General features: G+C 38.1%; 2 protein-coding genes across 3 annotated transcripts; both read left to right on the top strand.

Moving 5' to 3' along the window:
* Positions 1-232: 232 nt before the first annotated feature.
* LOC103709313 (UDP-Glycosyltransferase superfamily protein) lies at positions 233-15,768 on the top strand. Of its 2 annotated transcripts, none has more exons than XM_008794604.6 (5): positions 233-566; positions 672-1,514; positions 8,153-8,261; positions 10,587-10,722; positions 15,397-15,768. In XM_008794604.6, exons 1-5 carry the CDS (start codon positions 403-405, stop codon positions 15,522-15,524), a joined length of 1,380 nt encoding a protein of 459 aa, XP_008792826.4. In that variant the 5' UTR covers positions 233-402; the 3' UTR covers positions 15,525-15,768. The 2 variants fall into 2 exon arrangements, with proteins under 2 accessions (XP_008792826.4, XP_088560658.2); XM_088704532.2 differs by having other exon boundaries at positions 346-570.
* A 1,366-nt stretch (positions 15,769-17,134) lies between these two features.
* Positions 17,135-27,031, top strand: LOC103709314 (uncharacterized). Its single transcript, XM_008794606.6, has 5 exons — positions 17,135-17,782; positions 18,199-18,348; positions 26,118-26,213; positions 26,312-26,467; positions 26,561-27,031. The coding sequence occupies exons 1-5, from the start codon at positions 17,312-17,314 to the stop codon at positions 26,690-26,692; spliced, it is 1,005 nt and encodes a 334-aa protein (XP_008792828.3). The 5' UTR covers positions 17,135-17,311; the 3' UTR covers positions 26,693-27,031.
* The last annotated feature ends 530 nt before the right edge of the window (positions 27,032-27,561 follow it).

Raw genomic sequence — 27,561 nt, 5'->3', positions numbered from 1 at the left:
TTAATTGTTTGAAGATTTAATTATCTATTAATTTTATTGAATATGTACCGTCATTTGGCAGGCTGAGTTGTGATATAAAATTTTAAAGACAATAAATTTGAATTATATAAAATATATTCTCAAAGGTACAAAAATGGTTGCTCTCGGTCTCACCGAGTCAGCTTGAAGAAGCCGAGTAGCCGGAAACCCAACCCAGCCCATACGAGGCAAACACAGGACGGTATTCGGGAATCGGGATGGTGCGTGCTTTGCACCGTAGGCGGGCTATACAGCTGTCGAAAACGTGCAGTCACCGAACCGAAACACCGCGCCCGTTTCCTCTGGACTGCCCGGTCTCCCTCACTTGACTCTATATGCAGTGACCAGTAAGCTCATGAATCTGCAGCGCTTCCCGAAGCTCCCATGGCCGCCGCAGCTTCTCTCCCTCTTCCCTTCCTCCTCTCAACCAAATTCCGAAATTACCCTTCCTTCCCCCTAAGTCAAATAAGTCTAGCAAGAACTCCAGCACTCCTCCTGCCCACCACCGCCACCGCAACCGCCACCGCCACCGCCACCAACAGAAGAAGGCAGGTATTATCGGCCCACATAACGCCTTCTCTCCTCTTCTTTCTTTAAACCTTTTGACTTGTTACGTTCTTTCTTTTTTTCTTTTTTTCTTTCTTTCCTCCCAGGGCCCAGCTCCTCACCTGCTGCCTCGCCGTCGACCGCGAGAGCACCGACCTCCCCAGCTCCACCCCGATCCCGACACCCGGCGCCGAGCTCCGCGTTGTATTCTCCGGCGGAGGCTCCGGTGGCCACATCTACCCGGCGATCGCCATCGCCGACGAGCTCAAGAACGCGTGCCCCGATGCCAAGATCCTCTTCATCGGCAGCGCCACCGGCATGGAGGGCGTCGCTGTCCCCACCGCGGGCTACGACTATGCCACCGTCCCCCGGTCCCGCCTCGTCCGTCCCTTCTTCCACCCCATGAACCTCCTGCTCCCCTTCCACCTGCTCTGCTCCGTCGCCGCCAGCTGGAAGATCCTCCGCGAGTTCCGCCCCCAGATCGTGGTCGGCACCGGCGGGTACGTCGCCGCCCCCGTGTGTTTCGCCGCTGTCCTCTCGGGAATCAAGATCGCGATCCAGGAGCAGAACAGCTTCCCCGGGCTCACCAACAGGGTCTTGGCGCCGTACGCCGAGAAGATCTTCCTTGCGTTCAATGGCTGCGTGAAGCATTTCCCCAAGAAGAAGTGCCTGGTGTATGGGAATCCCGTCAGGCTTTCTCTGAGGAGGTACACTTCCAAGGCGGTAGCCCGGTCTCATTTCTTCCCCAAGGCTGGGTCGGATAAGGCTCAGGTGGTGCTTGTGCTAGGGGGCTCGGCGGGTGCCGGTGCCATCAACGTTACTGTTCTGAACATGTACTATGAGATGCTTCTGGAGCACAAGAACAGATACATTATATGGCAGACAGGGGCTGAGGGATACCGTGAGATGGAGAGCCTTGTCAAGAACAACCGGCGGTTGCTGCTCACCCCGTGAGTCTTTCTATACTCACCTTTGCTATTTTTTTTAAAAAATTAATTCGTTATTTTCTTGTTCCAGACTGTTTAAGTAATTGAAGCACTTCAACCTGAATGTTCGATGGTGGGCTAAGGGTTTGAACCTAAAGATTTTGTAGATGCCAGTATCATTTGTGTCTAAAAGAGTCCAACACTTATGTGGAGTTTAAACTCTTTTGATGCTTAATATTTGTATGCGGCATGAAAAGATAAATGAATAAGGTGAGAAAAGCGAACTGTAACAGCCATACATATGAGGCCTTTAAAAGGAGACCTCCTATAAATTCAGGGGACTAAGAGACAAGATTGTCTTGCGTTGCTTAACTGAAAGGCATCAGTCTTTTGTGTATTGTGTTTGACTATTGTATCCTATTGTAACCTAAACTAATAGTGGCCAGAAAGCTAAATTCCCTTATCTATAGGTGTCTGGGATAAGTAATCACCTTTATCTACATTCAACTTCTTTTCTTCATGCCTAACAAAATTCTTCTGTGAGTCGAACTGTTAATCATAATTCAACCCCAAATGTGATGGGTCTTAAATGACAAGTATGGCAATTTCAGCATATAGATGAAATCATAATTTGGATTCTAGATCAACTGAAGATTGTCAATGATGGACACGCCAAACCCGGTATCAAGGAGGATGCCATTATATTGTGGGTAAACAAATTAGAAGTTGCCTTATTCCAACTCTATTAAGCTGTATTTGATTGCAAAGTTAACCTAGAGTAAATGGGTTAACATGCTCTACCCACTTTACTCTGAAATAAACTATGACACCCTACGGCTGCGTTTGATTCATGGATAACCTTCAATCAAGTGGTGGTTATTCATTTAACTAACCAAACACCTTAACTTTTTAGCTGGTTAAACTTAGTTTGTCAACACCCACAAACCAACTATGGTTAAAGATACTTAAGTCCTAATCCCCTTATTTTCCTACTATGTAACGCTTTTCTTGTTAACTCCCCCATTTATTATTGTGGCTAGGTTTGGGAGGGTCCTCTTTCACTGCGCCCCACCCTTCTTCCCCACTCCCATTCTCGGCAGCATTGTGGATCCTTCACCATCCTAGCCAACTCCTAGTCACAATCCCGATGGCATGGGTTTTGTGTTGGTCGGTGGGCCATAACCACTTCTTTTTGTCGCTTTTTGTTGGTGCTCATCAGTGCTACCCCATGATTCTCCATCGTTGGTTCTGATTCCCATTGTTGCCAGTGGTGGATCTGCACTCTCGGCCTCACTGAAGCTTGCTTGGTGGCCATGGAGGTCGAACTCGGTGGTTGGATCTCCTAATGCCATCTTTACCAACAAGGTGGTGTTCGTCGATGGTCCAATCCAACTTCACCAAGGTTATTCCTAGAAGTCGGATCTCCCTGTACCATCTTCTCCAGCGAGGTGGTGGTGGCTAATAGCCCAAGCTAGCTTCACCAAGACCATTCTAGGAATAGCCTAGAATAGACAATGTATAAGGACATTGCTCCCCACATTATTTTATTACCCCAAAATCATCATTTTTTCTATGGAGACAATGTATAAGGACATTGTTGTCCATACAGCACAAAAATGGGCCTTAACCACTTAACTCATGCTTTTTGCAACCAAATAGCTTTCTTGCCACTCCCCATAAGGTTAGTAGAGAAGCAGCCAAACATCACTTTTTCCAGCTACATGGTTAAATGGTGGATTCTACTTTAGCTGCCCCTTAGTTAACTATCCTGGAACCAATGCAGCCTATAAATTTAAAGCTAGTTGGAAAAAGTAGCTTTACCGACCTTTTAAAATATCCACTTTTCTCTTAAAATAAATTAGTTACTGTTCTAACATTTGGCGGGATAACGTAGAATAAAAAAGTTTGGCCTTTATTCTATTTAGATGTCCTTTAACTCTGAACCAATTGCAAACTTAACGCTTGGATGAAGCAGCTAACAAGGAGACTGCCCAAATGACATCTAGCAAATAGGTTCAAACATCTTCAAGGGGGTGGAATGTGTAAAACAAGATAGCCTTTAGATTTCACTACTTGAGTGTGAACTAGCTTACATGAAAGGAGTATTTCCTTCACCATAGCTGTCCTGCAGTCCTTATAAGAATTGTTCCACCAATAGTGGGTTAAAATGATCCGCAAGTCTTTATTAGGGCACAAGATAAAAACACCCAAAGTCTGATATCCTGCATCATGTAAAAAAAATCAATGCTATAGGAGATTGCGAGAATCAATTGCTTATTACCATCTGAACTATCTTTTGCTGCAAACTTCACATCATAGTATTTATTTTCTATTTTCAAATGTTATGTAATCCTTTTTTGTTCCTTCATTTGCTCTTTTTTTATGGAAATAATTGCAACTTTCACACCTTTCATTCTTGATTTGGATCAAGCACATTTCTCATGATTCCTTCAACATGTTGCCAATCCGCCAGTCTTTGATTCATTGACACTTGGCCACTTCCTAATCACATTTAGATAAGAGAGTCTCAGTAACATCTTTATACTACCTTATCCATCCCACAAAGAATAGGTGCCCCTAGCTGCTTGTAGGTTGGTGGCAGGGACATAGAAACATAAGTGCCTTTTCGTCTTCTTCCAATTTCAGATCAATATTGAGTGATCTTTCATGATTTTATTGAAGACATTCATATGATCCAATATCACTGTATTATTATTCATGCAAAGCCTGTACAAATATATCTTTTGGGTGCAACATGTTTGAAGGGGTTTTTGTTATGCATAATTTCTCCAGCTTAAATGGTATATTTGCACTAATCTTCTCATCTATCATATTGTACTCCATCTCATTTGCTAGGCACATAAGCTAAGCTTCATAGCCTATGGTTTTAGTCTTCATGTGCTTTTTCCTGATAAAGCCTTATGGTGGCCCTGTAGAACTGGAGGGGCCTTTACCTTCTTTTGCCACGAGCAAAAAATTTTCATCAAACTTCTCCGCTTAAAGCATGAAGCTGAACATCTTTGAGCATTTGGAGCAAGCTTGTTGCTTGGAAGCAGTCCACACAAACCTGAAATAACCAAGCATATGGCTGAGTTTTAGTTATGTCGACACGCAGCAAGAAGGGCATGCAGGAATTTGTGTATTTTATTAATTTTGGGTTTGAGCCGGTCTGATTATTGAGTCAAGCCATTTGTTTCAGTCATAATTGGCTTTTTGGGTTAAAAAATTACTTAACTTGACTAATAGACCCAAATTGAAGTCAGAACCTGATCTATTGACAGACCCCCTTATCTCTACATTGGGTGGGAATGAGCAATATTTATCTTCATGATGGAGATATGAAGATGTATATAAAATTCTGTTAATATTGATTTCATTCTAAATAACTATATGGCCATAAACTTTTCTATTTTCAACTTTTCTTTATGCCTTGTTAACTTATTATATTTTCTTCTTTTTCCTTAATAACCGGAAATAAAAATGGTGGTGGTTCAATAACATAAAAATCAAGTTATTCTCATTGAACATGTTATACTACTATGCAACAAAAGATTTTAGTGATCATAAAATACTTTTATATTAGATTATAAGATAAGATTTCACTTTTCTCGTGTTTCCTTGTTTTGTCACGTTCATGATTAATGGATGTCTTGAAGGCTTATTTCTTGTTTGCATGGGCTTGAGTGGCATAGCCAATAGCATGGTCTTCTTTACTCATCAAGGGACCTCCTAAATTTTATGGTAGGCACTTTTTTGGTCAAAGTTAGAATGGCTGGATTTTGATATTTGATAGAAGGTAGTTATAAAATTCGGAAGCTGTCTTAATACATTTTCAATGTTTTATAGTTTATAGCTTGATCCTTATAGATGACCCTTTTAGATTAGAGGCAACAAGCTGGCAAGTGTTAACGTAGTAATGTTTTAATAGTATGAAGTCTATGTCTATGGGGTATTCATGTTGCCATGGAAGTATATTGACATTTATGATTTGGACTTAGCTGTGTCTACTGGGCCATACGAGGTCATTTCGAAGCTTTTTCATCAAGGATTTGCACATATATGTATTCATTGTTATCCTCTTTTGCTTGAGGGAATGGTGCTGCATGTGGTTATGACAATTTTCATGACACACACACACACACACACACACACACACATATATATATATGTATATATCTTGTATATAAAATCTCAGGTTCTAGTGGCTCTATAAATGTTCTATTCTGATGGTAAAATGATGTCAATTCCCATGACATGAAACAATATAATAAAAACAAAAAGGTTGTAATGGATCTCCCAAGTCTTTTGACTTCTTGTCCACTGAGGAAGCACATGTAATCACGACAATGCTTAGTAATTAATATAATATATCATTATCTGATTGTTTTTTACTCACTATTTGTTTCCGATATCTTGTCATCTTATTTATGATACCCGTTCTCCCTGATTAACTCTCCCTCCTCTGGAAAGGCCAAGGTGGGATATTTATAAGGCGTTCCTTTATGACATAAAGTTTCTTGAATCTACATACTTAACCATTGGAGGATTGGTATTAAGCCATTTGCTCATCTGCATTATCTTTAGATAAGATTTTCGACTTCCATGCTTTGTGAAATTTATCAGCGAGGTTCCTGCCTAAAAATGTGGAATCATCACAATATTATGCTTTATATGTTAGTCCTGCATCTTTGCATGTGATTCATCATATGTGTTATGTCAAAGTTCTAGCTAATTTCTCTTAGTTGTCTCATTTCCTGATATCTGACAGTTTTTTAATTAATCTATCTTTTTTCCATGCACCATTATAAAGACACCGTTTCTTGATGTACTGTTCATTTGAAAACATTTTTCCATCTGCATGTTTTTTCAAAAGAATCTGGTATTCTTCTTGTGGGAAACCAAACTTATTAATCATGACTCTGAATAAACAAGCCTTCCCAATTGCTGGGTTGGGCTTAATATTCTTCACAATTTGTTCCTGTCACATTTGCCGTCATTTTAACTTATCCCATGTCCTCGTTTGCAACTGGAAACCAGGTAACTTTGGTCTTTGTATCTATCTTGAATTGCTCTCTCCTAAATAAGGTCCATATTAGATCTTCACTGCACATGCTAGTACCATATAGTGGTTCTATCACTTTATCCTCAATTGGTTCGACTTGTGAATATTTAAAATAATAAATTTAACTCTGTTCTTTTGTATTCGTTGCTTTACAGCATGTTAACCCTCCACCCAAGAAGAAAATATGGTTTGCCTTGGAACTCTTACAATTGATTAAAGAGTTTCATTCACGTATGATATATATGGTACCCATTAGCATCCTCACCTATAAAGTGGTGAGCTCAGGATCACAATTAGAATCGTATTGCCAATTCTTTTGACAGTCTTGTTTTCAGAAGCAGCAGCAAGTGATCAGCCTCTCCAAGAAGCTTGAGTGCCCAGTTGTCTAATTTAATACAATGCCTCTTAACATTTGAAGTCATATTCAACTGCCATGGCTCGTGTAGCTCAATCGGGTTTGAAGCAATTTGGTTTTCATGTTTATGAAAAGTTTCTTTGTTATACATAGAGTTGATTTGTCAAAAATATGCAGGATTTTAAGGCAAGCTTTCATTTCATGTGTAATGTTGACGATCCCTGGAATCCACCTAGCATAAGCAGTAATATAAAGTCCCTGTTGATCTCTGGTATGTCCAATGCCCTCATCTGGTCAAATATGACGAAGCGATGCAGAGGTTTCTACCAGTTAAAAGATTTCGCAGTTTAGATGTTGGAGCTGACCAATAAATCTCAGTTGATTAAGACCGACATTGTTTGAGGGCTATCATCTTCCTTGAGTTCTGCAATCTTCTTTCTGTTTCTGATATCTTCATCAATTCTAGTAGAAAGCTGTGAATTTCTTAACATTATTGGAATTTTTCCATTTTTGTATTTCCACATAGGAACTTGCAGCTATAGCAAATCTCAACCCCCAGATAAAAGCGATTCTTACCTTGGACAAAGCTTTTAAAAAAGGATTAGCAGGTCCTTGAAGTTAGGACAGGTTGTATCTCAAGGCCTAATTTGAGTTTAATCACATACAAAACTATTTTATGAAAAACTCAACCTAAAGAAATATGTTCCATGAATTGGTTGCTTCTGGTGCTTGCAAAAGCTGCATCTGCAATGGAATTGAACATTGGCCTATTGGAATATCACAAGGAAAATTCACTTTGTTATATCCTACTCGTTTCATGTGTTTACAACCTTCTTATTTCCCAGGATTGAAAGTCATACAACATTACTGGCTTTCTTTGCTGCCTTTCAATTTATTCTGTTTTTTCTAGTTTCAGAGGCCTGTGGCTATCCTATAACTCCCGTGAATCACCTACCTGTTTTATTTGGCCTGCTCCAGTACCATGTCATTTTTCTCTCATAGGAGATGATAAAACACACACACACACACACACAAATCGAGATAGAGATAGATAGAGAGAGAGAGCAGCATTTCGCGTGTTGTGATTTGGTTCAATTTGCTGCTTATACTTTTTGACCTATTGTTCTTGAGATTCATAAGTTTGTTCATTGTAGTCTGTGCTGATCTCAACAGTATATTAACTTCTAGTGTATGTATAAAATTACTTTTATTTTTAGTGTAATAAAATTTGCTCTTTTAATGAAGGTTCTTGCATGCGATGGATATGGCTTATGCAGCTGCTGATGTTGTTGTTTCTCGAGCTGGAGCAATGACTTGCACAGAGATATTGGCTTCTGGAAAGCCATCAATTCTGGTATTAAGGATGCTATTCTTTTCACAAAATTGAACTATATGAAACTCCTATCAGATAAATATGCAATTAGGAAATTAAGAATCATGCACTATAATGCTTCTTTAGTGTCCAACCATAATATGATGAAATTTCATTTGCTAAATATGGCAGTATCTTAAATGGCATTCATTGAATACTTTCTTTTTGACTGATATTTTCATCTTAACAATTGTCGGTTATTAAACATTTTGGGACAAATAAAGAATGATATCTTCAAAATTAGTTGCTAGTAAGATAGAGCAGTATATCGTCTTAGTAGCTTAAATGGCATTTATCGAATACTTTCATTATGATTGATATTTTTACTTGAAAAATTATCAATCAATAAACATTTTAAAGAACTTACAGAAGCAAAAGAGGAACATCAGTAAGATCACGAATCATCATGAGAGATTTTAGAATTTGCAAAATGTAATGGTAAAAAATAAATATGCAATAAAAAAATTAGTCGATTATGTTAAGAATATTGTCCTTTATAGCCATATAACAAAGAATATAATTATTAATAAAATATTATGCTTCTCAAATAAATTACCTTATTAGTGATAACCTTCTGATATTTGTAAAGAATATATCATTCATTAAACCAGATGTCATGTTTATTTTTTAACTTCAAATGTTCCTCTAGAAGAAGAGGTTAAATGTCATAAGTGAAGCAAATCAAATTCCTTACCATCTAGCAAAATTTTTTTATAAAAACTCCCTTGTCCCGACCAATAGGTAATAGACCATCACAAACTTCCTAAGATTCGGTTTGTTTCTATTCTCTTAACACTTAATTTATCCAATTGTTTTCTCTTTGCATCATTGGTTCATCATTTTGTTGATCTTACATTAAAAACTTGGTATGCTGCATGCCGTTTATAAAGCAAAAGCTTTTATGGACCAACAAAAACACAATATTGGAGAATCTTGTCAACATCATTTTGTCACGATCATCAAGTTATTTATGTTTTTCAATCATCATTGTGAAATCGACACTAAATGGGGTTAGGACAACGGCCTTGATCATGATGATGTAGGACAATGGAATAGAGTTTTGAGCATATTTGTCAACATTGGAGAATCCTGATGATTTTAAACCCTTCTACCAGTGATGGTCGGGCCATTCTAGGCTTTTCAATCACATACTTGAGTCGCTTATGAGTTTTTCTTTTCCCGGGTTATGAGAAGAGGGGGACTTGAACCAAATATAAGTAGATCCTTCTCTGTATGAGTCCTGTCCGTCATGGGACTCCAACTATATGCTATGCTTGAAATTTCTACATGGGTCTACAAGGCTTATGAGCCTAACAGGGATGATCTTTTCTAATGAGCCTATCCTTGTTTGCCATACCTTATGACCAAGACCTACGGCCTAACTTTTGTGAAACACTAGAACTTAGCATGTGCTATGCACATGCCTTTCTAAGAATGAGAGAGAGAGAGATAGAGTTGCTCCCCCTTCTTTGTGAGTGCAAGCAAGGACCTTGGTTTACTGAAAGAAAGAAAAGAAAAATGTGCTCCCCTATGGAGACTTGGTCGAGTCTGGTTTTGCTTGCCCAACTCCAAGAGTTTCCAATATATATGGTAGATGAGCTGTTGCTAGACCATAAAATCTAACACCTTTGCCATAAAATAAACTATATCATATGATAGACAGGGTTAATTGCATCATAGCTACTATATAACTCTTGCTCTTTCGTATACATAGCGAAATATATATTTTTTGGTGATAAGCTAAATATTTATTTGAATGAACAAAGTTACTCTGACCAGTTGGTTACTATCATTGCCACTAGATGTAGGAATTTACATGGTCATTCCAGTTTACAATATTGACAGTCATTATCAGCAACCTACCTATTCTAAGTTAGAGGCATGTGTGGTATATAATATGTATGAGTATGTATTTGTCTAGCTGCATATAGTTAGTGTGAAAAGCACAATCATATTAACTTTCGGAAGGTATCATTTAGGTATTATCCAAGATGCTATAGTATATCCAAATTTTTGGAACTTTATTTGGAAAGTTCGATTCCAATAATTACCCTATATGCAGAACCCTGGATGTCCGTTGAACCATGTAAGATTGGCTATGTACAACCATCTTAATGGGAGACTTTTATGTAAATCTTAGTTACTGCGATGTGCTTTTGAGAATTATTTTACTAGGTGCATGTGTAAGTTGTACTAGTGATTGAAAACTTTTGGGTTTACCTATATCCCTAGTTCTACAATTCAAGTTTTAACTCCTTGTATCCTGCATTCTTTTTTCTTTGAACCTATTTTTAACCTTTCTTACAGATACCGTCACCTTTTGCTGCGGATGATCATCAAACAAAAAATGCATATATTATGGCGGACATAGCTGGATCAAAGGTTCTAACAGAAGATGAACTTGATGCAAGTAGTCTTCAAACTGCAATTGATGAAATTTTAGGTATGTTTTCCCTTTTAATTTTTTTATGATTTTTGAAGGTCTTCAGGAGTTTCTTCAATGTTCTTCAGTTAAAAAATGCCTTCCTTATAAAAAAAATACAACAGAAATATTAGGGGTGGCAATCGGGTCGGGTCAGGTCATAAACGGGTCGGGTCACATGCATGTCGGATCAGAAAATCATAAACCTGAACCTGACCTGTTTATTAAACAGGTCAAAAATTACAACATGAACCTGACCTGTTTATTAAACAGGTAACCCGACCCGACCCGTTTAACCTGTTTAATAAACAGGTAACCTGTTTGCCCGACCCGACCTGTTTAACCTGTTTGCCCAACCCGACCCGTTTAACTCGTTTGGACCTATTTAACCTGCCCAACTAAACCGGTTTAACCTGTTTAATAAATAGGTAACCTCTTAGGCTTTTAGCCTTAGGCTTTAGCCCAACCCAACCTAACCCACGCTTTTCAGAAGCTGTCTTTTCAAGCAAACTTCAGTCACCTGCCAATATCACTATGATCACATACAACTTTAGTCTGTAGCCCTTTAAAATTTTATATGATCCAAATAAGACGTAAAATATGAAGTGCCCGGCAACACATAGCCATCTTACAGGCTGTTATTTCTTAAACAGCAGAGAAAACGAGCAAACTTTAAGAAGCTTACGTTCTTCGTAAATGTTTGTATAGGTGCAAAATTTCTGTACTTGAAATGGATTGCACCATACGTACCAGTAAAAAATTGGCACAGCATTCGAATTGTTTCTAGAAGATCACAGAGCTCCCACTGCCACTAAATCAATTCATTCTCCCAAACGTAAATTTAGCAGTTAGAGAGAGAGAGAGAGAGCTTTTCTATTCAATACGAAAAACAAGCATCAACACTAACAGAAAATATAAGGAACATGCAATGCAAGACCTTTATGATCCCATTTAAAAATAAATTATGGTAACAAATCTCTTTCTGCTTCTGATAGATAGCTTTGTCATGGTCAGCAAGCAGCTGCAGTTCTCTCATAATAGCCTTGTCTTCTGGGGCAAACTTTTTGGCCTTTTGAAAGTCCTCCCTCGCAGCATCTATTTGACCGAGTTGTGCTCTGGCTTTTCCTCATCTGTATAACGCTTTCACATTGTTTTCATCTTCAGATAATACCTGAGAGGCCATTGCACCTGACAAACTGAGTGAAATCACAGATTTATCTCAACATGACATTTGTTAACGTGGATTTCTTGGTCCTAAAAGTCATTCGGACAAAAGAAGATACTCTAAACCTCCATAGCAAGAAAACTTTAATCAGTGCACAACATTTACAAATTTATCATTTCAAGATCAAGACACCCTTCATGTAAAGAAAAACTAAAATAGCACAGCCCTCAGATGCATTGAACTTCAGACTTGATTCCTTCATAATCAGTCTTACAGCATAAACATGACTGTAGATATGCAATAAAAAAAAACCCCTCATAAAGATTCATCCATTTCCAGCTGAACATTAATAATGATAAGAAGGCACTGGCCTAGCACATTTACTGGTTCTGATTCTATTATACAACTAACAACAAAGCATCAATACATTGCTGCTTAATCCAGGTGACAGAAAAACAAAAGGCTTTCTCATACCATTAACTTGATAAGCAAGTTTCTATAAACAAAGCAGATGCAGTACTCTGCTGATGATAAATGCTCTCTATCAGCAAGTAATTCTAGAACCATGTGTTCTCTACTACAAGGATTCTAAGAGAAAACATGCACTCACTTATGTAAAACCACCAAAAAAAAAATTGCACAGCCAGACTAATACTCATCTATTACCTTCTTTAGATGTGCCCTGAAACTCGGTCACAAGCTCCTGCAACAAAGGAGGAATGCATTGCTAACTGGCTAAGCTCGAAACATAAAGACCCATTAAGGACTCCTCCACTAGCATTTAGAAGAGAAGTTAAAAAAAAGGAAGATAAAACTCATAACTTAAAAAAAAAAATAACGGAGATAAAACTCACAAATCAACACAAACTCTGGTACTAATAAAGTCCAAAAACACTCAAAGAACTCCCAGAAAGAGGAGATCCAAACGAAACCAGCACAAGATCCAAACTTTTTTATATCTCAATCACAAAGAAACAGCCAGAACTCAAAAAATGCATTGGTAGACACAAGAAATCACTCAAATCAAACCCTAAAACACCGGATCCCACCAACAAACAACAGAACTAACCCAAAAACACAGTTTAAAAAGAAAAAAATTGAAGAAGACTACTAGAAATGATCAAAACAAGCTCATCATAAACATTCCAACATTCAACAATCGAAAATGAAATCTAAGAAGAAACAACGAATATAAACATTTAATTCAAATCAGAGAGAGAAAAGGGTTGGGGAACAATATACCCGAACGCGTTCAAGTCATCGAAAGGAGAGCCATGGAGGGATCTAAAATCCTCGAAGAGAGAAGAAAATCGGAAGAGAGTTCTACGAGAGCGGAGGAATCCACGAGGAATGGCCGAATGATAGAGAGCACTGGAACACTTAGGGACTTTAGGGTTTGTGCGCCGCCCTCCCTCAGTGTCTCTCCCCTCTTCTCTCCTTTGGGGCTCCAGATTCTTCGCCTCCCTATTCCCTAAGGACCCTAACCCTAACTAAGGAGAAGTGGGAAGTCGGAACTGAGAAGTTGCGCCTCGCGGATGGTGGGGTGGACTTCGCGTTGATATTGGGCCGAGGCAAAGAAAAAGGGCTGAGGCGGGGAGTTAGGCCGGCTCTGGGCTTTGTGGGTTGTGGCCCTTATCTATCAGCCTAATAGTTAAACGAGTTAAACAGGTTAAATGGGTTAGACATCTAAAACCCATATCCGACCCAATTAATAAATAAGTTAAACGGGTCGACCTGTTTACGACCCGAACCTGTTTAGGCTAAATCCAAACCTATTTATGGTGGGTCGAACATGGGTCGGGTTGGCGGGTCGGGTCATATTTTGCCACCCCTAAACAGAATACCATGTATATTTCAGATTGTCAAAGGGGACAAGACAAAAAAAAAAAAGGTTTTGCAATTTTTGTAGTTTTGTATTTATTTGTACCATTCCAGACCAAGTCAAGCTCTAGCAATGATACTAACAAAATCATTGCAATTTAAGATTTTCTTGCATGACTTATTGTAGGTTTCTTGCGTAAACTAGCTCAACCAGAAACCACATTAAGTACTAACACAGTTTTTATTGCAATCTAAAATATACATCTTGCTCCAGTTAATCCAATTGTTGCGAGAATGCTATAGTAATTGCTAATAGATACCAGATTGACTTTCTAATAATGTCATTATAGGCTAACCTTCTTTTGTTTGGTTTCCACAAGGATTTATGATGAATTAAAGGACTGCAGATCATCATCATTGCATGTAGATTTAGTTTAATCTTTCATATTGCCATATTTTCTTTTTTATTTCTGTTATATTTTTAGTTTTAGCGAGTCCTAGAATCTCTGGCTGAGCTTAAAACTTCAAGTTATTTGGATGGTTAGATGGGTGTATCTCAAAACATCTTCAAGGCTTTCATATTGACCTTTATAATGCCCTTCTATTCCTTTTCAAATAGTTCGGCTCTTGGTGCCATTCATGGATAAAGACATCTTGTCTAAGCCATGTAATTCATATGCTTCATTTTAGTTTGATTATTATGTATATTTCACTTGATGGGCTATGTGTTGGACATTTGCTTTTCTTGGCCCTCAACCTCAAGATTTGGTGGTGGGATTGGGGTTCTGCAATCCATCGTATGTTCCAACGAGTGCTGAAGAATGTCCATATATCAAACTAATTTGTGTATAATGAGGGAATAAGAACCCCATACCCATGCTTTAGACTGCTAATGGTGTGAAGTTAAAGTTAGATCGGATCAAGTTCATCTATGGCTGTATGGAGATGAACCTAATAGAAATGTTCACAGATTATAAGTTCTCTCAGATATTTGAGGATGTGACTTGAATTAAAATCATTTAGAGACACAATCACAAAACAAGGTTATGAGTGTTACTGTATATTTCTCACTATTGGCGTACTATTCTCAAAGTGATAACTAGCTACAGTAGGTTTTGAAGTCTGTGCAAATAGGACAAGGGATTGTGTCTCATTGATTACTGCGATGTGGTATAGCTGGAAATGGAATGTTAAAGGACCTGTCAGGGTTTAGCTGAATTATTGCTTTGTGAGGTGAGGAACTGGATCTTCAATGTTGGTTTGGTGGCACGATCTAGTCTAACTGAAAGAATGGTTGTTGAAACCAGGCCAGAGAACTTGTGTGAAGGTTAGTATTTCCAACACGTGTTATCCAAATCCAGGGAACTGGAAGATAGTATAGATCGAGGGGTGGAAGAAAGACTAAAGGTGTTAGACTAGATTCTTTTCGTATGTCAGCTGTAATCTTGTCTCATATATGCAATATGCTGGCACAGCACAAATGTCATTCCATCAATCGAGCTTTATACCTTCAATGTCTTTTTTCTAATATGCAAGGCAAATCTGACTCATCATGAGTGGTTAATTCTAGAGACCAAAATTTGATTATATTGTAATGCTTATTTTTATATATGTCTGGTTACATGTTAGGCAAATCTGACTCCTTTTTTTTGACCCGTGTGCGTGTGTATATGTGGTGGTTTGTTCTCAATGTTTTCTAAACTTTACAGGGAATGAGCATCTGATGGCAGAGATGTCGGAGAAAGCACTTAAATTTGCACGGCCCAGCGCTGCTGCCGATATTGCCAAATGCATCCTTTCTCTAGTTGTCCTCTCCAATGTGAAACCTGTAACATAGAATGGTTTACTTTCATTTTTGGAGATCATCGCTTCCAGTTTCTTTTTTTTTTCGAAAAAAAAAAGAGATCGTTACTTCCGATCTGCTGTTTTATTTTAATCTATTTTATGGTGAAGTTTATATGATGTATCTATAGGTCATAGTGTAACAAGTGTTACTCATTTAGCTCAGATTATAATAGCACTCAGGTTTTCTTTTTTGAAACAATATTTGTTCAAGAATTTCCAAATGCATCAGTTTCCAATTTTGTGCATCAATTTCTTGAATGCTTAGTGGAAACCATAGTAATAAAACAAGAGAAAGGAGATCAAGCCTCTTGGCACATGGTCGATACTGGAGCTAGCTAGATTTTTCCTGCAAGCATTCCGTATAAATATTGGGCATGGAAGTGATTGGGTCATCCTAATTGCTAAATGATCAGGCGGTGTCCGCTAGAGGGTGGTGGTATCTGGAGAGCATGTTTGCTAGAGCATGGGGAAGATGGGCTCCAAAATTGACAGACATTATATTCCGTTCATTTTAATTGTCTTTTTTTCTAAATTCTTATTTTATGCTTACAATTTGCCTTCAATCTAAAACTCTCAATTTCCTTTAGTGTTTCTGAAAGATAATTTACCTCTATAAGTTTTACTAAAATTATTGATCGGTAAATTTGGAGCTAATATTTCCAATGCAGGAATCACTTCTGTTACAAGTGATTCCACGAGAAAAAGAATTGCCTTGTAATAGACTCACGAGGGAAGAGTGTGAGCATAGAAACTCATAACTAAGAGGGGATTTCTCCTGATGCATTAAAAGATCTGACACTAGAATATGACTATGGAAAATATTTGATAAGAAAATATTTGATAAATTCAAATATGGGAACTATTTATGGTCATATTTTAAATATTCGTATAACGCAGAGAGCATTGCAAAGAGATGGAGCACCCACGGACGCAGCTAATCCCTATATTCTAGGGATAACTAATAAGATAAAATAGGGATAGGCTATAAGCGCTGGCTGCTCCATTTCCTCAAATCACTTAAGAGTTTTTATGTAAGAAAATCCATTACAAGTTGATATTGTGCTAACGGAAGGGTAAATTATATCAGTACGTAAGCGAATTTCCTCCTTGAAGCATTTCGCTAGTACTATTTGCATCATCTATCTCTTTTTTTTTTTTTTTTTTTGACAACCCAAAATTTTCCCACCGACCTCAATCAATTCGTTGGAAATCTACTTTGTCCTGCCACCGGCCGTATCGGACTGCAAAAATTAGTCGTTCAAAGAAATAATATATAAAAAATAAATTTATCAAGCTTACTCTAGATTGTGTGTCTGCATGCTTGAACTGCTCATTTCTTTTTAAATAAAAATCACGTGCATTCCCTGACGAAATCTAACAACAATCTAACGTAACAGCTGTGTTTTTAAGAAGCATGACATGACTTCAGAAAACACTTTCCATACTTTTTGTGATCTATCTCCATCATTATGTCTTGGCCTGCTTCCAAGTTCGAGCGAACGTCAGCCTCTCCCGTTCATGGCTGCCTGGTGCTTGGTGAAAAATTATTTTTTAAAATAAAACTTAAATAAAATGACCGTTTCTACTTTTTGACCCTACCGGCCCCATTTTCTTGACTTCCGTCTCGCTCCCTTCTCTCTCTCTCTCTCTCTCTCTCTCTCTCTCTCTGCTCTAAAAATTGTTAATCCGCGAGCCGTACGCTTCTGGAGAACAAAGACTGCCCCTTCTTTATTCTTGTCGCTATTCTCCCATCGGCGCCGATCGATTGAAACCCTGATCATGGGGTCCACCGGCGGCACCTCGCCGTCATTGGACCGCCGCGGCGGCCTCCGCCGGCTTCTCCCCCTTCGGAAGGACTTCATCTCCCCGAAACCCGCCGACCAGAACCTACTGTTCTCTTCGCCCCCTTCCCCTCTTCCTGGCCCTACATCTTCCCCGCCAGCCGGCAAGAAGAAGGGCTTCGCGGCCGCGGCCTTCCGGGGGCTCGGATGCGCCTCCGCTTCCTCCTCCCAGGTCTTCGCCCCGGCCGCGGCCGCCGTCGTCCGGTCCTCCGCCGACTGGCAGGGGAAGCGGCCCCGGCGGCGGAGGGCCAAGCAGAAGAAGAAGGAGCGGCGGGCCCAGGCAGTCGGCGCCGATGTGTGGTGCGCCCCCGGGATCCCCTTTGCAGCCGATGCCTCAGTGGACTGCGTCGTGTCCCACCATCAGATGATCGGTCGTGGGAGGCCGGAGGGGGAGAGAATTCACAGAGAGGTATCCATATTTTTTCTTGGAATTCGTTCGACTCTTTCCAATTTTCGGGTTTAACGATTTAAATCTATTATTTTCTGTTGTCTCTTTTTGTTTTTTTAGATGTAATTCTCATGGGGTTTTGACTGATTCATGGTCTTTCTATCCAATTTGGAAACTCTTGAGAATTTTTTGTTTTCTATTTACACATTGATATTATTGATTTTAGTTCATATCATCAAAATAGGTTAGTTGGGGTTTCGATCTTTTTTGCTCATTTTCTTTCTTGTTTTTAAATCGTTTGAGCAAAAGACCTTGATTTCTCTTTTGCCGCCCTTAAAATCCATTCCTGCAACCTTTATAACTTCATATGTTCGGCACCAAAAAAGGGAAAATTTTGGTAATTAGTTTTGACCTTCCCAAGTTGTTTTCTTTGGCAGCGGGCTTTCATTGCTAGAAGGGGTAGCAACCAAGAACAGATCTCATCCTTTATGGATTCTCCGGTGAATCTTGAAACACCTGAACTCCTACCATCAGGGCATCTTCGTCATTTGCGAGGATATCGCCGTTCTCCTGGCGGGATCGAAGAGGTGATATGCTTACAACTGATCCTTCATTTTTGTTATTATAATCTGTTATATATCCTGAAGATTGCCCTGCATGCTTATCATGGCCTTTGCCTAAGAGGATCGAAACTACATTTATATTTTAAAGTTTATCTTATTGGTCTTTCCTATAACCATGTTGTGGAGATGGTGGATATGCATATTATTGGTTCTTTTCAATTGGTTTCTGAGTGAAACCTCTATTTTCATTCAGCATCAAAAAGTTTTCAAAATATGGACTTAAGACTCTTGGACTTTTACATATTAATTATAAATTAATCTATTCAAACACATATACAATAATCCTAGGAGGTCTCTTGTGGAACCTGAAATATCATTATCAAGATCCCCACCTCATAATTGGGCACCTGTCATGGAAAAAATCCTTTATACTGATTTTCTCTACCTTCATTTGGCTATCATCTTCATTGCTTGCTTGTGATCGGCTTATAATAGATGATCCAACATATACTATCGGAAAGTATTAAGTTCAGCATTTTGGTTTAAAAATTCAAAGAGGTGGTATTGATTTCATTTACCTTCTGATGGATATATTTGCTTATTTTTTGTTTTCATTTTATGCTGTACTCTACATAGTTTTGAACAATCAGCATTTGTTATTATCATTTCTTCCTTTGTTTTAATTCTCCATAATTTTTTCCACCATTTCCTAGCAGATTAAGATTCAAGTCATGGTCGGTACATACCAAATTTTCCTTTCATATTTCAAGCACTCTTGCACTGTGACCAGTGATCTGCAGTGTTGGTGAAGTTAAATGTTAGAAATAATTTATCTACACTGATGTTTTGATTCTGATAAAGTGTTCTTAAACCTGATACCATGTCTCAAAATTCGTAGTTTGATTGAACTAAATAGGATGTATGGTTAATTGTTGCAGTTTGGAAAGGTTGGTCTTGTTATGCAGAAACATTGGAATCAGTTGCTGTAAATATGAGTTCTTGCATTACTTTAAGCACAATCACTGTTCAAAAGCCTATAAAAAACATGAATTATTTTGTAATGCTAATAATACTTTAATATGGATTGAGATTGTGTACCTAGTGATATTAGATATTTCCTCTGGCATATTTTTGTAATTACTTATGCAATGCTGTTAAAGTATCAAAGTAGATACTTTGTCAAGTAGTGCAAAAAGAATATAGCTTAGTATAAGTTGAAAGGGTGGTCGAGGCATGTTATCACTCCATAACATTGATTTTATGTCCTTGATCCAAGAATTGAGCAATATTATGACTGGTGTTGAGAGTTCTAGAGCTTGGTTCCATTGGAAGTATCAAATGGAAGACCATGGTTATGCTATGTTATTTAAGATTTTAATGTGATCAAGATTAGGGTGTACGTTATTGATCAGCTTATGTTGTCTATTTTACTAAATGAACTATGATTACAATAATATAACTAAGGTTTTAACCTGCGATAGGTGATTGCCCTTGTCCTACTTTCATGTAACCCCAAATTGGAATTATGGATTAGAAAAGACTAATAGTAAATAGTTTTAGATCTGAAAACAGAAGTGATCTCCTGTTATAAATAGCAAAGAATAAAAAACAGGGAATATATTATGACAGAGAGTAGGATAGAGGAAGAAGAAGATGATAGAGAAGAAAGAAGGTCTATGACCACTGTCAATCACAGAGTAAAATCCACGTATTCTCTATTTTTCCCTTGTAGTGTACATAGCTATTTAACCTCAGCTGCCCTGCTTTCCTAGTCTTGCTAGGACTCTTTCCAAAAGGAAATATACTAATTCTAAACATAGGCATATTTGACTGTTACTAGGATTTTTAACCAAACAAAAGAAACTTGAAAACTATGACTAAAGTACCTCAGAACAGCCCAGTTACTGTCACAGCATTGTAGCATGAATAGTAACCGCGAGCAGTTCATTATAATTTATTGACCCACTAAAACAGAAAATAACAACTAAATAAAAACTGAAAAATAAAATAAGACTTCAGAAACTTGAAACTTAAAAATCTGATCGTATTAGACTTGCTTCCAAACACATCCTGGCATCAAAAGACAACACATTAGTTTTCCAAACTAAGATCTTGCAGTATCATGAATCTTGAACAAGAGATATTACTATATTAGCTTGTAGCTCTAGAATGTAAGACCTTAATAGGCTTTCCAGATTATGATGCTTTAGTGACACATTAAGCAGGTGTAGGGAGATTTGCCTTCAATAGAGCACACATGGTATATGACGAGCCACCTGTCTGAGATGGAACCATGTTTGCATTACTTTATATATTCAGAATTTCAATAGTTCTAGCATCTCTAATGAATATATTGAAAGAGCTATACTAGTAAATTGGTGATATCATTAATATATTCTAAAAGGTGGTAGTATATTCCATGAAACAAAGTCCATCATCTTTAAATATACAGCTAAAGTATTTTATAAGTATCTACAGTTTTTGATGCATATCCAACACATTGATATGTGCTTACATGGTTTTTTCAAGTTGGACAAGAGAGTCTAGGAAAGTATGTATTTGCAAAGGAAAGGATTAGGGTTTGTAACATTGGCACTGAGAACCGTACTAATGCGTTACCACTTGGGTATGGTGCGGTGTGCACATCCTAAGATAGGCTTCCAACAATTTTTCTCACTCCCAACCATGTTATCGTCTGAAATCGAGAGGTATGGGTTGGTATTAGGCAATACAGGATGGTTCTGCTAGGTTCGGATAAGTACGTACTGATTCGGTTCATATACTGAATCGAGCCTTAGTATTATACTAATACTTTATTGGTACGGTATGGTATGGTTGATATGGGATGGTATGGATCGGTATGGCAAACCTTGGAAATGATACATTGCCAGAATGTCGAATGAGGAAAAGTTTGAAGCCGTGGACTTGCATTGGGGAGCGGGGGTTAACAATGCCATTGTAGTCATAAGTTAGTAATATTTGGTGTAGAGTGGGAAAAAAAGAATAATACAAGAAATAGGGTTACATTGCTAAAGGGAATATACTAGGAAAGAAGTTTAAAGCTGTACTAGTGTAGCTTGGCATGAGTGGCGTGTTTTAACACAAAATGAGATAAATAATCAGAACTGAAGAATATGTGATATCAAGGACTTTGACGGATATAGGAAGGCTGAAAATGATGCAAAATGGTAATAATTTATAAGATAGGTTTCATCTATTGGAAGGTAAGAGTGAAATGTACTAATATTCAAAGTAACAGAGATGGTATTTTGAGATATAAGATCAAGTTAAATGCATTAAGATTCAGGATGTAGAATCTTGTGAAGTGTTACAAAATTAAAGAAGAATGAAATGGTAATTTTCAAAAACCATTAAATGAGGTTTTTACTAGAGAAATTTGTAAATAAGAGGATGCAAAGGTTAAGGCACTTGAGCTAGACGAACATACCAATTGATGTCTGGAAAATGAAGGGAGATGGATAATGAGTTAGCTCACTAGTTTATTTAATGAGATTTTAGAATCTAAGAAAATGCAAAATGATTAGAAAAGTACTATATCACTCATCTGTAAGAGGGATGTCAGAAACGTTTCTAATTATGGTGGGACTAAATTCATGAGCCACTCTATAAAGCTGTGGAAAAGAGTGATAGAACAAAAATTAGGAAAAAGGACAACAATTTCCGAATATAAATTTGGTTTTGTGTAAAAAATGTCAACAAGGGAAACTATTATTTGGTTTGCCAAACACCAATCCCCTCTTGGATGGTTTTCTCTGGAGGAAATAAATGGAAGTTTTTTCTTGGGGCAATTATAGAAAAATATAATGGAAGAGGGAAAAGTCTACTTACGGTAGTTCTCAACTTTGAGAAAACTTATGATAGAGTACCAAAATAATAATTGGGTAAGCTTTATGATGGAAACGGGTGCATAAACAGCACTATATCAAAGACAAAAAAATGGAGATATTTAGTGCAAGTAGAAGAATGTGAAAAAAGGAAAGGTCTAGAAATCGTATTTATCTACTTGGAGAGAACTTACAATAGGGTACTAGAAAAGTAATTTGGTTGGTTTTGTTAAGGAAGACTATGCACCAAGATTTGTCATACGGGTCAGTACTGATGTGTACCTGATCATACCATACCCGTATGCAGTATGGGGGATGTATCGACATCCGGTATACCAAATCAGATATCGTACTGGGCATACTGACACTATAATAAGATGGTATCGCTATGTTGGATCTATTATAAGTGTTAAGAGTAATTGTCGTGCCACAAGTATTTCCCTAACATAATGGGCTTAGCATGCACTAAATCAATATCTTTTTATCGATAACCATAATAAATTTACTCCTGATTTTTGGGAAGATGTATCATGAAACATGTTATTCACAAGCGATATAGTGTTGATGAGGAGAAAAGAGCAAGACTAATGTGGAATTAGATTGTAAATAAAGCCTTAGAGGATAAGGGCTTAAAAATTAGCAAAACAAAAGTGAAGTTAATGGAATGCCATCTTGATGAAAATGGAAATGAGGATGAGGCCCCAAACAAAACTGTTTAGACAATAGATACAATTGAGTGATCGTAGTGGTTATTCTAGGATCTATTGGTATAGTATCTATTAGTATAGTGGTGATATATTTAAAGACAGGTAACAGAATATAGCTGACTGGGTGAAGTGGAGAGGTGCTTTTAGGGTCCTATGTCATTAAAGCATGTCTTAGCAACTCGAATGACAATGTTGTACTATGTCATTAAAGCATGCCTTAGCAACTCGAATGACAATGCTATACTATGTCATTAAAGCATGCCTTAGCAACTCGAACAACAATGCTGTTAGTGTTGTGTAACTCAGAATGTTCTACAACTTGGAATGTTGTGCAATAAAGAACAGTCAAGAAACAAGTTTAATGGAATAAAAATGAGAATTTTGAGATGGATTGGATACGACTAATGTAGATAGAGTAAGAATGAGTATATTAGAGGAGTTATAAGTGTTACATTGATGCTGGTCAAAATGATACAGAAGCAATTGAGATGATATGTGTATATACAACAAAGATTTTGGAGTGCTGGGAGCTCAGGGTAGCATGGGAAGGAATCTCCTATGCGAGATGGGTGTTGGGGGTTGGGAGCATCATCCTTGAGCGAGACTCAGCCGTGGTGATCGTGTGAATACGGAATGAGAGGCGGAGGGGGGAAGAACACCCGCTGCCATGAGATATGCGTTGGTTGGCGAGGGAGTGTAGTGCCTTCCAAGCTATGCACGTGTACCGGAAAGCGAACAAGACGGCTAATTGGGTTGCCTCGTTTGCTGCCCAACACTCTGGAGAGGTCCTCTGGATATGTCATGTATCTGTTCCTCTATCCCTAAGCCGTCTTCTATCTCTTGATTTTGTTAGCTGTGCTCACGCTCGATCTATGCGAGTAGCCAGTGTACCAAAAAAAAAAGATTTGGGAGTGCTTTGGTGAGGGAGGGTAAGGGAAAAGAAAGGGAAGATTTAAGCCAACATGGTTGGAAGTTGTGAGAATGGAAATGAAATAGTTTGTAGTAACATTAGAGGTAGTATTACATAGGAAACCTAGGCAAATGAAGACTGACAGGTGAATCCAAATAGTTAACACAAGGCTTGATGGTTATGTTTTTGGTTAATATAAATTAGTGAAGAGTATAGAGTTGTCAAACATAACATTATGACTCTTAGCTTTCATATTTTGTTGGTCATATAGCTTAGATGGTTTTATATTTTATCGAAAACATTGGATCATACTATTTTTATCCTGATCCTACGGACTCATCCAGATTGAAGAGGGGGGGGGGTTGCTGTTTGAACGAGGCTGCAGGATTTAAATCATGGACTGTAAGGACCTGGCAAATCTTGTCACGATGAACTGTAATGGTGTCCTTGATATTTCATACTGTCAAGAGGTTGCATCTGTTCTTGGCTTAAACTACAAGATCTGCTCCCTTGTATAAATGGGTCTTGGCCTGGTATAATTGACTGTTTGATAGCAACTATTTGGGTGTGGGCTGAGCCTAGTAGCAGCATGGTTGTTGTGGTCGAGAAACAGGAGTGGGTGGCGACATCAAAGCTTCAACAAGGACTACTAGTTCAGAGACAATGCAAGATCTGGTTTTTTTGTCGCATTTATTAGGAAGTAGCAGGCAGCGAAGTAGCTTGACAGATGGATTTGGGTTGAATATAGTAGGACAAGCAAAACATGACCTTATTGATCCTCCAAGCTACTATGGTTATCTTCCAGAGCAGATTTGAGTTCTGAAACTGGGGTTGTAGATTTGTTTGAGATTCATATAATCTGGCTGTTCCTTTTTAATGAGATGGGGCTAGGAATTGTACTATGCATTATGATAAGGCTCGGCCTTGCTTTTTCATTGTCAACAAACTGACTGTTAGGCCTGCAACCAGCCCAATTATCATCAAGGTTCAAAAAAAAAAAAAAAACACTTGCACTTTAAGCATGGCCTATGTTCTCTCAAGCTGATTTTTAATTTACTCGAGCAGCCTTAAAAGCCTGTTGGGCCAACTCAGCAAATCAATGGTCCTGCTTAGTCTCATGTACGTCTGTTTGTTTAAATTTTACTGCAAATTATTATAAAATCCATGATTTAAGATGAACTGAGGATTGCCCCAGTGGTCGTACCCCTCTGCTTAGCAACTAGAGATTCTGGATTCGATTCTTGGATGGTGCATCCTCAAAAATCAAGACTTGGTAATTAAGGTGCAGGTAGGTCTCATTCCCTTTTGCTAGAAAAAAAGCTATGGTTTGAGGCAGCACAACTTTCTAGTGGCATGACAGGATAGACTTCAGTTAGGGATGCTGCAACCAGAATCAGTTGAAGATTATCTATTACAGTTATATTAGAGTTCATTTGGAAGGTTACTGAACCACTTTTGCTAATTGTTGATTGGTAAGGGGTAGCCAGAGTTTGTGAGGTCAACCAAGGTAAGCGTTGTGGTCATGCCACCTTTGAGTCCTTAAACCTTCAGATCAAGATATGATGTCACTTGACATTTAGTCGATTCAACCTAATATATAAAGCATTGCCCTCATACAAGATGTAAGAAGCCTTACTTATCTAGCCTTGTAATTTCTACTGCAGCTTTAAGCCATTAAGCTGATATTGTATCCATGTTACTGAAACTTTAATTAGTTGCATAAAAGGGCTTCTGTTTGCTTTTTCTCAAAACACAGCACTACCACCAGCAGTACCAAACTACCAATCATGTGACAGGTCATACTACTCAAATTTTAATTTTGTATATCCATTCCCTATCTTTTTTAACAGCATTCTCGCTCTTGTGGTCATCTTCATGGATTCTCACATGTTCAAGGATTTGACAATTATTTTCATATATTGCCAGTGGATTCATTTATTAAAGCAAAATTGAATTCATCACAGGAGTTTCTGGTCAGTTCAACAAAAGCCATAACCTCCAACAGTCAGCTTTAAACATTTTTAAATGATAAAATTTTAGTACTCTTAGTGTAGTTAATCTGAGATGCTCTAATGCTTAAGCTGATGGAGAAAAGGGTGAGTGCTATAGCTTTGCCTAAATTTCTCATTTGAATAAAGTGCAAGTTGTGTCATGAAACAAGAGTATTAACTGTCTCCTAAATTTAAAAAGCAACATGAAGATGTAAATTGTGGGTTTCAGATATGGAAATATTACTTTAGGACTAGCATTCTCAATATCTAGCATGGAACCTGTGAGGATTGCTTACCCACTGACATTGAATTATCACTTATACATTGTGTTAATATGCAGATCATGATGTTCCAAACTAGGATATTGCTGGGAGGAATGAATGTATATGATCGATACCAGAATTGGCGTCTTGATGTTGATAATATGTCATATGAGGTGCTTGATTTTCTCCTACTCCTGTGTTTCTTATGATTGTTCTGGTTGCACTGGATGATGGCATTGGATTTCTGATTTTTGTTTTTCCCTTTCAACAGGAATTGCTTGAGCTAGGCGATAGGATTGGATATGTGAGCACTGGGTTGAGAGAGGATGAGATCATTCGCAGTCTCAGGAAAGTTAAACACTCGACTTTTGATGCTTCAACCATACACTTCTCGTCTGAAATGGAATGGAAATGCAGCATTTGTCAAGTAAGTTATTTCTATCTTGGATCTACTCAATTACTTTTATGTTTTCATTTCATTCACATTTTGAGGTTGAGTGCTTCATCTTCTGTGGTACAGGAAGAATATGAAGCAAATGATGAAATGGGAAAGCTGGAGTGTGGTCATAGCTATCATATATGTTGCATAAAGCAGTGGCTCTCTCAGAAGAATGCCTGCCCTCTTTGCAAGACAGCTGTGCCCAAGGACTAGCACAGACTGGTGCAGCAGAACTGAGATCACCATTTCTCCTACCTCCTGTGTATAGCTTTTGGCCTTTGACCCCAAGATGGACAGAGCATTCATTGGGAGTTTTGTTTGCTGATAGAAATGTTGCGGTTCCGTGGCTCTTGGTTGGATTGGTCATAACCTTCAAATTAGTTCTGGTTCAGATAAAATTGAATCCATGTACTTGCTCTTTGTTTGAGCAAACAACCATTTTATATATGCCTTGATGTAGTTTTGTGATTCAGCTTGAATCCAACATGCTTGCACCAAACAAACTGTAAGAAGAGAACATTTGAATTTTGCAACTCATATTGGATTTTTGCATCTGTAGGTTGTTTGCGGAAGGTTGAGTAACTACGCTAATGTGTAATGACAATTTCTGTAGTTGACAGAGGTAAGGTATGTGTTTGATTCTGTTTCAGAAACTTGTGTCTGTTCTACACTGTACGTTTCTTTCGGTGGTCATCCCTTCCTATACTTTTTCGAGTCATGCCTGCGCATGAAGTTCTGCTTAGGTCTCTATGATTAAAGCCGAAGAAATCTGATTGTATATTTGTTGTCTACTATCCTTAAGCTTAAATAATCCAAAGAGTACTTGTGAAGTTCAAGTTGGAAGTATCATTACATAACCCCTTTCAAATGTAGGATTGGTTCAAATAATAAAATAGTCTTTTGAGTACAACATGGGGAAGGCTGGGAGCTGGTTGGGTTGGGAAGTATTTGATAATTTTCATGACTAATCTCAATGCAGGACATATTGTATGTTAGCGATTTTGTATTGGTATATAGTATGAGAAATTTACTGATTCAATATGCCGAACCGGTCTTATATTAGGCATATATTAACACAGTGA

The sequence above is a fragment of the Phoenix dactylifera genome, chromosome 9 (assembly GCF_051530095.1).
Source record: "Phoenix dactylifera cultivar Ajwa chromosome 9, Ajwa_hap1_PhDact_Kaust_v1.1, whole genome shotgun sequence".
NCBI classification, from domain to species: Eukaryota; Viridiplantae; Streptophyta; class Magnoliopsida; order Arecales; family Arecaceae; genus Phoenix; species Phoenix dactylifera.
The sequence above is the reverse complement of the archived record's forward strand: the minus strand, read 5'-3'. Positions and strand labels throughout refer to the sequence as shown.

Coding starts and splice junctions, on each gene's coding strand:
- LOC103709314 (XM_008794606.6), top strand. CDS start 17,312: ATGGGGTCCACCGGCGGCACCTCGCCGTCATTGGACCGCCGCGGCGGC. Junction 18,349..26,117: donor CTCCTGGCGGGATCGAAGAG/GTGATATGCTTA, acceptor GTTAATATGCAG/ATCATGATGTTCCAAACTAG. Junction 26,468..26,560: donor GGAAATGCAGCATTTGTCAA/GTAAGTTATTTC, acceptor TCTGTGGTACAG/GAAGAATATGAAGCAAATGA.
- LOC103709313 (XM_008794604.6), top strand. CDS start 403: ATGGCCGCCGCAGCTTCTCTCCCTCTTCCCTTCCTCCTCTCAACCAAA. Junction 567..671: donor ACCGCCACCAACAGAAGAAG/GCAGGTATTATC, acceptor CTTTCCTCCCAG/GGCCCAGCTCCTCACCTGCT. Junction 10,723..15,396: donor TGCAATTGATGAAATTTTAG/GTATGTTTTCCC, acceptor TAAACTTTACAG/GGAATGAGCATCTGATGGCA.